Genomic DNA, 14,860 nt, shown 5'->3' on the forward strand with positions numbered 1-14,860 from the left:
TCTCCCCTTACTTTTTAAAACCATAATCATAATAAAAGCAGAAGTCGAACATCTGTTCTGTGAGAGATTGTCTACTGGATGTTTTACCCATGTTATTTCATTTGATCTTCAAAACACCCTATTGCGTGTTACTAGCTCCATTATATAACTGAGTCTGAGATTTAGAGATGGTAAAAAACTTAATCCAGTGTTCCAGTGAATAAATTTCAGAGCCAGGAATTAAACTGATGTGATTTCAAAGTTCCTGTTATGCAAAGTTTATTTCACTTTTTTATCTTATTTTAAAAAAGTAAATATGAATTTAAATATGGACCAGAAACTGTACCTTTTTATGTTTTCCTTTGAGAAACTTCAAGGTTTCTTTAAATGCAAATGTCAATATGGAACATTACACAATTCCTGAATGGTTTATGTCTCCTATGAAGGTCAGTGCAAAGTTAACATGAGTAAAATTCCATATGTCTTGGTGTGGAGTCCATGACCTTGAACTTGACTGTGCTGATCATTTAGCATAAATTCAATTTGCAATTGGTTTTGCAAATGCAACATGCCTCTTATGTCATATATAGAGGTGGTTTGGTGTAGCTTTGCACTGATTCGAATGCCTAGGAGGTGATGTTACCTAGAGGAACCAACCCTTTTCCACAGGCTGCTGGTGTAAGCATCCTTGTATTTTGCTGCAGTCTATATTTATACTTTTCCAGCTTTGCAATGCTATTCCACCCTATCTTCTTCTCCTCTCAGCCTAGAGTCGCGGGTTGAATGGTCCCAGATGCAAGAAGAGAAAAAAATTGGCCATTTTTTAGTCTACTTCATAGCTCCATAGCAAGAATGATTTTACCTCACTCTAGCTATTTAAAACACTTTGCCTCAAACTCCCAGCTTTGAGAGCAAACAACCTGCCAAGCACCTCATAATTGCCAGGTGACCTTGACATGTGTCATTCATCAGAGTTTTCAAATTGAAGCCTTCCTGTTTAATATTCATGGAGACTTTTTTTTTTCTAACAGCATATATGATGGTTTTCCAGGGGCTGGGGTTTGGGGAGCTTTATTTAGAGATGGGTTGATTGTGAGAAACATACCATCAGTGTCTCTTGGATGAACTGAAGGATGAGTTTGGAGGTAGGAAAATTTCGTTTGGCATTCTTCAAGGGAGGTCAGTGATATGCTGGATTCTGACAGTTTTTTCTCACCGGGGGTTTCCTTGGCTGGTCCATCTGTGATTTTGAATTCGGATACTGAGTTTATAACGATGGTATTAATGGCTTTCTCGTCTGCCTGCTTTCCGTTTGTGAGTTGCGTATCTAGAGGAAAAAAGAAAACACACATACACAGACCCGCTTATAGTTGACGTGACCTCCCGATCCAAGAAGGGACGTTGGCAGAAAAATTCACATTCTAGGCTTTTATAAGATTAAAATCTTATTTAGAAGCATGAAGCATTATTGGACAGGATTATCTTGAATGAAAATATATGTAAGAATGAAAGTTCAGTAATTATAAAATCTTACCCATATTACAAGTTTCACCTATCACAGTAATTTGTACCACTTATTTCAGAAACACAGTGGTTTTTATAGTGATGGGTGGGGAGAATCAAGGCATTCATTCACTAGGATTAACAAAACCTCATAGAATGTTGTCAGCTTATTGTCATAATGTTTTATGGATCTCAGAAGTAGTAGAAGTGTCTTAAATGCTGTTAAGTAATGTATGTGATCTCAATCAAGTTGTTTTATTTCTTTGTGTCTACAAACCTCAGTTTCCTGCCCTGTATAAGAAAAGTGGTCACACATAACCATCCTATGAGCCCATTTCTACATCTGCCCTTAAAGACTGTTATTTCGCCAGTCTTTTCTCTGCCTTGCCATTTGTTAGGTGTCTATGAAGTTGATAGTCTTTGTGGCTTTGGGGGTGTACTTCTTGGGAACAGACTTTTATTTCCATGTAACCACCTGGCAGGGAACCTAGAGCAAAGTCCTTGACTGAGATTCTGGTTTGGAGAGGCACAGAGAAGGCTGAAAAGACCTAGGTGCTTCGTGTATTTCAGAACTCCCATACTCATTTACTGGTTCCCGCAGAATAATTGAGGGTCTGTTACATAACAAGCACTGGTCTCGAAACTGGGGATTAAGTGCTGACTAAGACAGGCATGGTCCCTGGCTTTCAGAAACATCCAGACGGGGTAGTGATGCAGGCAGTGTATAGCTTACCTACACCAATTAAATCATCCTAAGATGGAGAGAAGAGTTAACAGAAGGTATTCTCAAACCTGCATCCAGGATGACACCCAGGGACTTCTTCAGACCTAAAGAAGCATCAGTCCTGGTAATTTGGCAGCACTATTGGGAGATAGTGAAGACGCCTTCTAGAGAATTGCCTTTTCCATCACTAGCCCAATGCCTGATTCATTGATGCTCACAGAGTGACTGAAATCAATAAAGCAGTTGGCAACCTGGTTTAATTTTACTGTGCTTAGGTAGCTCTGTGCAAGAAATACATTCTTGCCAAGTCCGTTTTCATTGTCCTTCGAGAAATTGCTTCTTAGTTTGAGGTAGATGGAAATCTCTGCTTGATCTGCCTCCTAGGACAGTGGTAGATGTGTCTACAGGGTAGAATCATCTAGGAAACCTTCTAAAAATTTGGAATTTTTTTAAAGCTCAGGCAATCCCTCCTCCCCCTCAACAGATTAGATCACATTTCCTGAGGGATTTTCAAAGCTCCCTGAGTGATTCCAGCATGCAGAAAAGTTTGGGAACCACTGCCACAGGGGCCTTCTGCTTTTGAGAGTGGAGAAAGGAGAGGACAGCCACTGATACATACATCAGTGATTTTCAGAAGCTAATCACGAGGCAGTTGCTCTCCAAAGGCTCCTAACTGGCACGAGAGCTGACAGTATTGCACGCACAGTTGTCTTAGGCCATTTTTGTTGCTTTCTGAGCCTCCAAACAGCTTTGGCTTTCAACAGTGTTTAATTTTTATTCCCTACCTCTTAGGCTGCTAGCTTTAAATCTCTTGGTTGCAGAAATAGGGGTTCAGAAAAACATCTATTGTTGATAGCAGTTAATGTAATATTGAATAGATAGAATTAGTTCAACAGATTGGGAAGCTCTTGGGTTCCTTTAACCCAAGATTCACCAAATTAATGGTATAGTGATGATAACGATGATGATGACGATGATGACAAAAATCATAGTTTATTTTTCTTGCTTGGATATCAAAGTGTCAAGTAACCAGCTTTAATCACAAATAGTCATTCACATTATGCCTTCAGTACTTAGAGAAGCACTGATATTTGGGGCCAGGTAATTCTTTGTCACAGGGAGATTGTAGGATGTTTAGCAGCATCCCTGTCTTCTACCTGCTTGATGCCAGTAACACCAGCTGCCCTAGGACATGACAAACAAAAGGTCTGTGGATATTGCCACATTTCCTCCATGGGGCAAAACCACCAATTTTGAATATCAAACCACTGCTTTATACACGTGCGCGCGCGCGCGCGCACACACACACACACACACACACACACACACACACACACACAGCACACAGAATTGTATACCTTGTATGTCAAGTTCTGTGTTACCACTATGTACCTTATTTAATTTAAGCATCACAAAGACTCTAGGAGGTAATACTGGCAGCCTCCCAGGACAGATGGGAAATGTATAAATTGGTACCCCAAGTTAACAGATGAATGAGCGTAACCAAGGCTTAGTTTATTTAGATAAGTTCCCTGAGGCTTCCTTGTTAGTAAATGGTAGAGCTGGGATTTGAACCCAGGCCGTTTGGATTCCAAAAGCTTTGCTCTTGTCCCTGTCTCTTTATATTATTCAACATTTTCTCCAATTTGTTGTTAGCTTTTATCTCTGCTTCCTCACTATTGGGACTGCACATCAGCAAAACCCTCTTCACTCTCAATCCCGTGATGTGTCACCTACCTGCAATCAAGCCTTGCAAATAACGTTGCTTTACAGACATACCTAAGCAGTCTTTGCAAAGCTAAGACTACTTTCTTGCACACTTAGGGAATCCTGCCTCTTTAGTTACAGCTGCTGTATCCCGTACATCAAAGAGCATTTCAGGAAGAGTTGATAGATAAGAAAACCTTGATGAGTATAGAGATTACAGCAGCTATTTACTACAGAATTAATTGACTATCAGCTCAAATTATCACACGTAGTCAGGCTGCATGTAATGTAAATTGCTTTTGCACAAAGTAATTCAGTAACAAAAAAAAAGTTGGATAGAGGTTACTGGAATATAAGAACATGCGGAGAATACAGTATACAGCCAAGTGGTATATGATTCTCTTTTTAATTTCTCGACACTTTTAAGTATAGCATTTTGAATCTAAGTGGTGTGCTACATTAAGCAACCATTTGGAGACACTGGGCTTGTACTGAGAGAATTTTATGGAGAAGTTAAACTGCCATTCATAAAGTTATTTTAATTCTATAATCTCTGTTTATATTTTTATTTTTTTTCATTCCCCACTGGGAACTATCTGTTACTCATTAGAAAATCATCTGACAAACACACATTTCAGAACCCAGTCTGTTCAACCCAGAATTCTGACATCTGAAATGAGTCACAATTTTTGGGTGAATGTTACTGACATCTTCCATCTTTTATAGATGGAATGCTAACAGTAATTTCCCCAGATTCCTTCTTTTGTGGTGTTATTTGACTTTGTACCCGAAGTATTATAAAGTAGCATAAGCTAAAAGGAGAAACACATAAAAAGTGGTATCACATCTTCTGCAGAGAAAACTATTTTGGAATTAAATAAGGAACTCGTGAAACTAAATTTGGGATGTTATACATAGTTCTTGACATTAACTTAGAGAAAATAATTTTTTTCAACAGGAAAAAATCACCAAAATTAGGACAAAAATTAGAAGTTCAACTGTATTTCTTGGGAAAGAAAGTGTGTACTGAAAGTCAGGGAAATAGAAAATTTCTCTTTGGGCTAGAAGTAATTGCAGAAGCAATGGGCATAAACTTAAGTAACAGAGACGACAGACAGTAAATTAATTTTTTATTACCACTGAGCAAATGTTATTAATTTAATTCAATTAACATTTATTGAGTGCCCACATGGAATGGATGAATCAATGTGACAGGAGCTGTTAATTTATTTACTTTAAGTCATTAATGAAACATTTTAATGATTTTCATTTTTGCTCACTAAGTGTGACTTTAGAATTTTTGCATTGGTGCATCTTCTGAGTCTCTATATATATGAATTCAAATCATGAATAAGTAACATCTCTTCTCCCCCCCCACCCCCGGCTTCTCCCATCCTATTCTTGTTTTCCCCCTCCCTTCCCTTCCCATTTCTCTGTCTGGGTTTACTTCTTTGACCTTTCCTATCTTGATTATTGGTTTCTTTTTTCCCTCCCATTCCTTCAATGTAGTTTTTTCTCAAACTTTGTTCTCTTGGCTCCTTTCTTTGTTCCTTGGTCTTAAAGTCTGTTTTCGTTCACACTCACAACTTATTTTCTTTGTGCACTTGGGCCCCAAATCTCTATGCAGTTAGCCAGCCGGCCACAAAAGCTATGTGTCTAGCTGTACTAGGTGCTTGGGAATTCAAAGACTAAGAGCAAATAGTCCTCAAGAGACCCAGAGTCATCACAAATTGCAGTCTCAAACTTGCAACTGACTATTGGATGTTTTATTTGAATTACTGGCCAAATCCTTACAATTACTGTGTCTCTTTCTATTGGCCCCTCATTCTCCTCCCCAAACTTGGTAATCCTGGATATCCCTGGAGAATTCACAGTTCGATTTCTTTTCATAGTATTGTCATTTTGCCAGTTTCATGAGCTTAAAAATATTTGATTTGCCCCATCTCTCCGTTCAATGACCTTCCAGTTTTTCTTTCTTATTCTTTCTAAATATCTCACAAGTCTATCTCTGTTTTTTCATTTGAAATACTACCACTCAGGTTTAATCTTCTGTGCCCTCAAATCTGGACTCCAAGGCATACCTCAGAGATACTGTTGGTTTTGTTGCAGATGGCCACAATAAAGGAAATACTGCGATAAAGCAAGTCACACGAATTTTTTGCTCTCCCAGTGCATATAAAAGTTCTGTTTACACTATAGTGTAGTCTACTAAGTGTGCAACAGCGTTATGTCTAAAAACACAAGGTACATACGTTACTTAAAAATGCTTCACTGCTGAAAAATGCTAACCGTCAGTGAGTTGTTGTCTTTTTGCCATAGTCATAGCAAAGATCATTGATCCCAGACCACCATGACAAATACAGTAATAATGAAAAAGTTGGAAATATTGTGAGAATTATCAAAATGTGGCACAGAGACATGAAGTGAGAAAATGCCGTTGGAAGAAATGACTCTGATAGACTTGTTTGATGCAGGGTTGCCACAAACCATCAATTTATAAAAAACACAGTATCTGTGAAGCACTATACAGCAAAGCACAATGAAACAAGGTCAGCCTGTGTTTCAGTAATCATTGATCTCAACTATAATAACAACTCTCCTAAGACATCTTACTCACTGTAATCAAAATGATGTCGTGAGCAGTACTCTTCTGGTCATATTACTCATGAAAAAGCAAAACGAAACAAAGCAGACGCACATCATGCATACACACAAGATGTCAGTAGCTCTTTCTTTCCCATTCTCTTATTCTCAGTTAACTTATCCATTCTACCGACAAATTGCCTTTGACAAAAGTTGCTTGTTGTTAAGTTTTTCTTGTGAACGCTAAACTCCAGAAGCCTCTATGAAAATTATTAGATAAGTTGTTAAGGCAGGGTGATTTTAATTTTAATTCTAGACCAAAACGTTTAAGGTGAGTGTGTATTTCAAATGTTTGGACCATTTTTAAAGCTGTAATGGTGAATTATATTTTCCTTTGGATTTAAACTATAGTCTAGCTTAGAATTCAGTACTGTGATTATCCGTGGTTGAAATCAGATCAAAACAGACAGGTGACATTTCAAAGTGTAAGCTACTAAACCATTAATAAATAAGTATGGTTAGTAAGCTGACACGGTAGAGATAAAAAAAAGTTCTTTCCTTTGTATGTAAAGTTTTTAAAGTTCACACAAATGTCAGAAATGATATTTTGTTGTTATTGTTAGACTATATGGACTTTCTTCTCCACAGCTTGGTAGGTAATGACACAATACACAAAGTAGAGAAAAGCATACAACATGATCACACATGATGAAAATTATTAGAACGAGCTAGGATCATTTTCTGTATGTATAGAGCATTATTTTTCTTACATTGAGTTAAATTTGAGATTTGATAGTATGGCTAAAGACAGAGCAAAATGAGGACGATGAGGGTTCCCTAGTAGTCACAAAAGCATAATAAAAGGTAACTGATACTCAAAGAAGGTGTTTTTTTTTTTGAAAAAACCCACATTTTCTTTTTTGGAAGCTGAGTGGGGTAATTTTCTCAAGGTGAGCGTTGAAGGTAGTTTTCTCAAGGTGAGCGTTGAAGGCCTCCTAAAATGTTCTCACCTTTTGAAATGAATGGCAGTAAGTAATTCATGGAGCATTCCATTGTTATATCCTGTTAGTTAGACTGAACAAAAAATCTTGGGTTCATTACATCTATTTTTTGTTGGGGGAGGGATAAATGAACTAAGAATATTATACTGGACCTTCTTTTTCTTTAATTTTTCAAATGCCAGCTCTGGTTAGATGTCTTTTAAAGACATTCAGGTTTTTTGTTTGTTTGTTTCGTTTTTTAAGACATTCAGGTTAAAGCAGCAGTTTTACATATCATTGTTTTGCTTTGTCTTCTGCAGCACTTCAACTGAAACTCTGCTTCAAAAAACATTAGGTAAAATGTCTATCAAGGGCCGTGACAAGAGGACATTTTAAGCCTTTTCAGTCAGCCTTAGTAAATCTTGTTTTTTAGAGAGGGAAAAAGCAAAAGAATATTATTCCTCCAGATGTCATAGCAATGAGTGTTCAAGGTAAAAAGGATTCAGGGAGAAGAAGGTTCTAAGAGAAAGTTGAACGTGGCCTCCTCCTCAGGCTTCCCTGATACCTGCAAAGCAACTTCAGTCTTTTGGGGCCGAAGTGGGATTTTTGGCCTAATGTTTCTAGATAATTACCTCCGTTTTCTGCTTGCCACTATACTTTGCACCGGTAGGCAGACATAGGCTAAGTGATATACTTTTATAGCTTGATCTTAAACTTTAACAAGGAGCAATTCAGTCCTAGGAAGTGGTTGAATCTTCTTTAGACATGAAAACAGTTTGCAATTATGAGTCTCCATTTCATTTTCATGCAGTTAGCTTCAGTTTAACGTTAGTATAAAGTGTCTCAAGAAGCAGAGATTATGTTATCTCAGGAAAAAAATAATTGGTTAGCAGTTTTTATAGCTTGATGCACTTGGATTAGTAATAGGTTAAGAGCTCTGAAAAAATAAATGAAGCCAATCAGGCTATAAACTCATGTATAATTGGTGTTGTGTATAGATTTGATTTCTTTTTTTACTGTTATGTTTGAATATAAATGTTAAAAATTAAATTATAATTATTCACGATCGTCTCTATTATGTTAAAACCATCACAATTTATCATCCCAACTATTTGAATGTCACTGAAAGTCTCTTACTTGCATTATCTCATTTGACGCTCACAACAGTATTGCAAAGTATTATTATCACCATTATATGAATGAGGAAGTAGATGGAGTGTCAGAGATTTTAATGGTTTGCCCAAGATTACCCGGCTGGTAAGGGGCAGGGCTAGTACTTGAACTTATGCCTTCTAATTCCTATGACAGTCAAACTTTCACAAATTGCTTTATGGAACCAGGCACTCTGATATGAGATCAAGACACTTTTCTGAAGTATAACTCCTTTGTCCTTTCTGATTTTCCTTTCTCTAGGCTAAGCGATTTTGCTGGTGTTTGATTAGGAAGCACGTTCTGTGTTTGCTCAAAACCAGAATTCTTACAAATGATTGCATTTTCCAAACTTATCCCTCAAAGACCATTGCAAGTGTCATCTCCTAGGTGAAGCTTCCTACACTGCCCCCCACTCCAACTGAAATTGTTACCTTTGAGAGCCCCCAGAGACCTGGGTTGGTCCTCATTATACTTCCATTTATTGTACTGTGGCTAATTGTGGATGTATTTCTCTTCCCTTTTCTGTTGTGAGCTCCTTGAAGAAATGTGACCTGCATTCATCTTTGATTTTCCAGCACCTGGCACAGTGTCTGGCAGAAAGCAAGCGTTAAGTAAATTTCAGATGACTGATGAACTGACTGACAGATTGAACGTGGGGTGTCTCAGCTTTCAGTTGACAATTGACTCATTTTCCCTGGGACAGGTGTTTCTGAGCACATCTTCCATTGGTCTTCCTCTCCCACTCTCGCTATGCCAGTTGATCCTGGTGAAAGTCTAAAAATTCTCTCTTTTGTGCTAAAATACATATTGATTTTTACTTTGATGTGAAAGCAACATTTGCATTTGTATCTATAAAAGTGTGAAGAATATAAAAAGACACAAAGAAAATAAAATCCCCTGTAATTCTACCATTATTAACACATTATTTCATTTGTTTCACAAAGAGACAATGGAAAAATCTGGTGTATATATAGCATATATATCTACATATATGTCAGATTTATAATATATAAAATATTAAAATTAGAATGTTTATCTAATTTTAATATATTATTATATATGCAATATATGTGTATATATTATATATAGTGTTTCCAAGATGTGCCACTCACTCTTCTAGGAACTTTGCGTGTATTAACTCATTTAATACTCCCAGAAACCTTATGTGTTAAGTACTACTAGTGTCATCCCCATTTTTTGGATGAGGACCCAAAAGCACAGGGGTATAAAGTAACTTACCCAAGGTCACCCAACTAAAAAGTGATGGAGTTGGGATTATAATTAAGGCAGCCTGGCTACAGGTTTGTGCTTCTAATCATCATGCTATATTGTCTGTCTAGATAGAGGTTTAAAAAGAAAATCAATATTGCGATTTTATTGAATATATCGTATTATATATGTTACAGTTATTTCATGAATGTTTCCCTATATCCTAAAGATTATTTAAAAACATACATCTCAGCTCAAATGTTACCTCCTCAAAGAAGCCTTCCCTACACTAAATCTAAAGCAGTGGTTCTCAGTTGGGGCAGATTTTGCCACCCAGGGGACAATGGCAATGGTTGGGGATGTGTTTTACTGTCATGACTGGGATGAGTGTTTTTAGTGACTCATGGCCAGGGATGCTGCTAAACATCCTGCAATGCTCAGGAATCCTCCCTGCCTCCCCCCGACAAAAAAAAAAGCCTCCACAAAGAATATGGTTTCCTCTGAATTTGAGAAATCCGTATATAAACTAATCTCAAGCCCTCACCACCAGCCATTTCTACTACATCACAATTTCATTGTCTTCATAGTGCTTTCCATTATTCTGAAAATGTTTTGTTTATGTATTTGTTTACTTGATTATGGAGTATATATCTCTTCTACCCTCGACTAAAATATCACCTTTATGAAAGCTTTGTCTATATTAATTAATTGCAATCTCCTAGAGGGGTGCCTGGAACATAATAGGTACTTAATAAATAAGAAGTCAAATAATGCATAACATTTCTTGCATGACATATCATAAATTATTTAACATTCCACCATTCAATAAAACTGTAAATTGTTGCCAATTTTTGCTATTATAAATATTCTTAAATGCTATTTTCGTGAATCTTTTCATATATCTATTCATTTATGCAGGTTTAATTCATAAGTAAGGACTTAATTGGATTAATGGCCAAATTTCTAAAGCTTTTCGTATAATTTACTAATTGCCTTCCAAAAGGATCATGTCAATTTATACCCACACCAGTAGTGATTGGGGGAAGTTTGCATACTCTTTTCTGGCTGACTCTAGGTTTTACCAATAAAATAATTTATTTTTATCAATTCAAACAGAACTTTGAGCCAAGTCTTCAGTTTTCTATATCTGAAAAGACCGTCTTTCACTATCATGAGAAGTGCGAGGTTTTTTTTCATATCCACTGCCTTTCTGAAGAATTTTTGTTCCACAACTAGATTCATGGGTAATTCTGAGCTCTGCTGTATTATATGGAATTAGACAGTGAAAGACATTCATTTTGGGTTTATAGATCTATACGTTTTTGTTCAAAAATATTTATTGGATGATTGACGTTTGGATTTCGTTTATTTAGCTGGTTCTTGCTTTTGTGTCCTAAGGGCTCTGAGGTGACATGTCTGTTGACAGACTATGCAAGATCCCTGTTGGCTTGTAGGTCTTGACAGGTTCATACCCATTTGTAACATGCCTATCTAAATGTAGGATAGGGATGAGATCTAAACAGAGAGCCTGGAGGCTAGAAGTCAAGCCACACTAGGAGGAAGGGCAAGAGGTAACAAGATGGAGTAAGTAGAGAAGCAAAGCACGTGCTCATTTACAACTCCTTTGGCCCATTGTATGTGCCCAGCGTATTATGGCATCTATCAGAAGCCTAACTGGGCTTTATGATCTATTTTCCTGGTGGCCCATCTGGTGGAAGTGTACTCCAATGGTCTCCCTCCTAGGGAAGGTACAAGTCTATCCAACGCGGGTTAGAGCAGCTACTCACATTTTTTTTTAAGAAAATTATCATATAATAGTTATTTTGGTATATTTTGTAACATACATAGCAGTTAATGTGGCAACTTATATATCCATTGCATGTGCACGTGTGTGTGTGTATGTGTGTGTATATATGTATACACATACCTACCTAAAGTGGGCCTTGCTGTTTTCCCCCCTTTTTTACTAGTAAAGGTTTACAAGAAAAACTTTGGAGACCGCTGGTCTAAGTAATAGACTGAGGTCAGCCCTCTACATCCCTCTCCACCTGAAGGAAAATCCATTTTCTTAGGCTTCCTTCTGGTACCGAGGGTGTGGCACACTGGAAGACTGACAGCCACAGCAGCTGCAGTAGTGGCCTGAGTAGACTTTTCCTCTGAGTTTCTATAGTGGTAACAGGATTAACAGACTCTATTCTGGAAGTACTTGGGTGGCATAACACCTCCCAGCAGAACTATTCCTGACAAGGACGTGCAGATGGAAATGCATATTTATGTCACTTAAAGCCTACCAGAGACACAAGGATTTCAGCTATAACAATAAATAGAAAAAAAAAATTCTCCAGAGTTTTTGGTAACCCATACTCAAGTGCACTGACGGTGCTTGGCGAAAGACCTACGGTTTGCTCCTTGTCCGAGCGTAAAATATTCAGTATTCCAGCATGTGAAGGTAGACTATTCTGAATATATTTTAGAATGCTTAAAGCAGGCTAGCACAAAGTTAGGTTACATATTCAGGTCTTAAAAATAACAGAACAATTCTATGAAGTGTTTGGACCATTTCAAGGAAAAAACGAGTCTCCTTTAAAAAAGTATCCACTTATTCCATGTATTAATCATGATAGGTTTTAAAAAGTTATTTCCACAGGCCTAATAGTCACTGTAGTCACAGCTTCCAAGTTTAAAATATTGTCTTTATAGAAATCCTTGATAAAATTTCTCCTAGCTTCCTTCTTAAACACCTCTGACAATATGGAAAAAGAAAAATGCTCACGTCCACAAAATATGGGCTTGCTTGTTCTGGGAAGAATTAACACAACATATCTACTCATTAGAATTGAACTAAAGAATCCAATCCCTCTGGCGCTTCGGCTAGCTCAGCTGAGAGGGCAGTGCACAACCTCTGTCTCCCCACCGTGCCCCAACACCTTGCCTGGTCCAGTAATGAATATTCTGTATCATTTGGAAAATTGAGCTGCCCTCTCCTTTGAAGAGCTGTGCTTTTTGATCTGACCAGCGAGCTGTAGTTCTTTGTCACTCTAACCAATCCAGGTATGATTTTTTACAATAAACAGAAAATTTTCAAAAATTGAGATTCTGATTAGATTGCCTGAAGAAATCTGTGAAGAAAAGAGAAGAAAATATTAAGGAGCAAACAAATGGAGGTGAAAAGCCTGCAGGATAGATCCAGAGGGACACAGTGAATTAAGAGATTCTGAAGAAGTCAAGATTATAATGACAGAATTAAAATCTGCGTTCTGGGCAGTAAAACAGAGAATTGACCCTACAGAGAATATCAGTAGTCATGTAGAGAGTAAATATGAACAGCTTTCCCATAGTTTAAAAGTAAAGGATAAAGGACTGAACTTATGATGATAAACATGGTGTTAGATACAGAGGTCAGAGCACATAGATCTCACCCAAGCGTTAATAGTTTCCTAAAGAAGAAACCAAAACAATTTAAATATAAGCTTTGTTTAAAGATAATCTTGATGTGTATGTCTTCAGTAGAAACAGTTCATGAGTGTGTACCTCACTGTCTAAAATTTAGTAAAAAAGAGACCAATAATCCTACAAAGTATTTTAAATTATAAAAATAAAGATATTTTTCAAGCACCCAGACAAGAAAACTGGATCATATAAAAAAGAATTGTTCTGAGGTTGTCCCCAAATCATTTTTGCCAAAGCTACGTGCCAAAAAACAGTGGTGCAACATTTCTTAAATTTTGAGGAAAGATTAGGCCTTGACAATTTTATCCTCAATCAGTTTGTCTTTTCTGTGGGAAGGTATGCTAAGGTATTCTCCTAATACATTATCAGAAGAAAATATTCTACTCTAAAGAAAACTAACAAAACCTTTTCTGAAAACATTATTTAAAGTTATATTTTCACTTCCAGAGAAAGCAAAAGCAAAGATAGGAACTCAGGTTTTGAGATGCTGAGGCAAGGAAAGAATGACAGTTGTCTTGAGGAACGATCAATGGTTATTACAAAATTAAAATTACAATGAAAATATTGAGGTGAATGTCCTTATTCAAAACTAGCACTGATTGGAGGTGACAGAGCCAGAAACCAGGAAGTGTGTAGAACTCTTTGGTCTCCTTATCAGATGGTATCTGGGTGTAATTATAAAGCAACCTTTGCAGGATTCATTTTTATTCTTCATTATGGCAGTTACCTGGAAATTATACGTAAGAAAGATTCTCAGATAAAACCTCCACTCACAAAAGTGTTTTCTGAATTTTCCAACTGCCTGTAACGAGCATGAGTTTTCCAAAGTTTCAGAATCTTTCACGTTTTCTTAAATGAGCATTTTGACACAAAAGGCCTTTGTAAAAACTAAGAAAAATATATTTCTTCATTGAAAAAATATTCCTTTTCAAAATGACCAATTAAAAATGGGGAACTTTAAAATGAATGCTATAAAATACTGATGCAACGATATGGATTAGAAACCAAGATAGTCAAATAGAAACGTTAGTGTCTGGAGTGGTCAGTTGTGTACACGTCAATAATTTTATTCTTTGGAAAGTACTAGTATAAGTATTTCCTTTGTTTAATGAAAGGAATGATGAAGGCAAGTATTATACGTCTTTATTCTTTAGTGATTCTCTAAAATATTTGTATAAAGAAAGGCGGAAGAGAGAATTCAGGCATTTTGGAGAAGATCCTGGAGCTAGTGAATGTTGAGATGAGGAAACCATCTCAGAACCCTATGGGATGCCAAAAAGGTCAGAATCAGGGCAGCAAGCAGCACAGTAGTAATGCAGCTGTCGGGGGCTTTCAATTCACGCAGTGTGTTCACAGCCACTGTCTCTTTTTTTTTTTTCCCACTGTCTCTTTTGATCTGCAGATCCTTTTCTCCCAACAGCATCCTCTCCACACATAGACATTTGTGACTCCCAATTTTGCGAATGCCCTTTACAAGTGCCATTCTCTCTGCTTAGAGTTCCCTTCCCTCCTTCCCCACCTTACTCAGCGCCTCATTCCTCAGACCTGGAGGACATGGTACTTATTTATTTAA

The 14,860-nt window shown here is 37.1% G+C and overlaps 1 protein-coding gene across 2 annotated transcripts in view; it reads right to left on the reverse strand.

Annotated features, from left to right (window-relative positions):
* Positions 1–14,860, reverse strand: part of MDFIC2 (MyoD family inhibitor domain containing 2) — a 99,159-nt gene that overhangs the window by 11,755 nt on the left and 72,544 nt on the right. For both annotated transcript variants that reach the window (XM_027121481.1, XM_027121480.1), the window contains one exon: positions 1,085–1,306. In XM_027121481.1, coding sequence (XP_026977282.1) covers positions 1,085–1,306 — 222 coding nt within the window. The remainder of the gene's footprint in view (positions 1–1,084; positions 1,307–14,860) is intronic.

Source organism: Aethalodelphis obliquidens, unplaced genomic scaffold, assembly GCF_003676395.1.
Source record: "Aethalodelphis obliquidens isolate GAN/ISIS:26980383/991018 unplaced genomic scaffold, ASM367639v1 scaffold22, whole genome shotgun sequence".
NCBI classification, from domain to species: domain Eukaryota; kingdom Metazoa; phylum Chordata; class Mammalia; order Artiodactyla; family Delphinidae; genus Aethalodelphis; species Aethalodelphis obliquidens.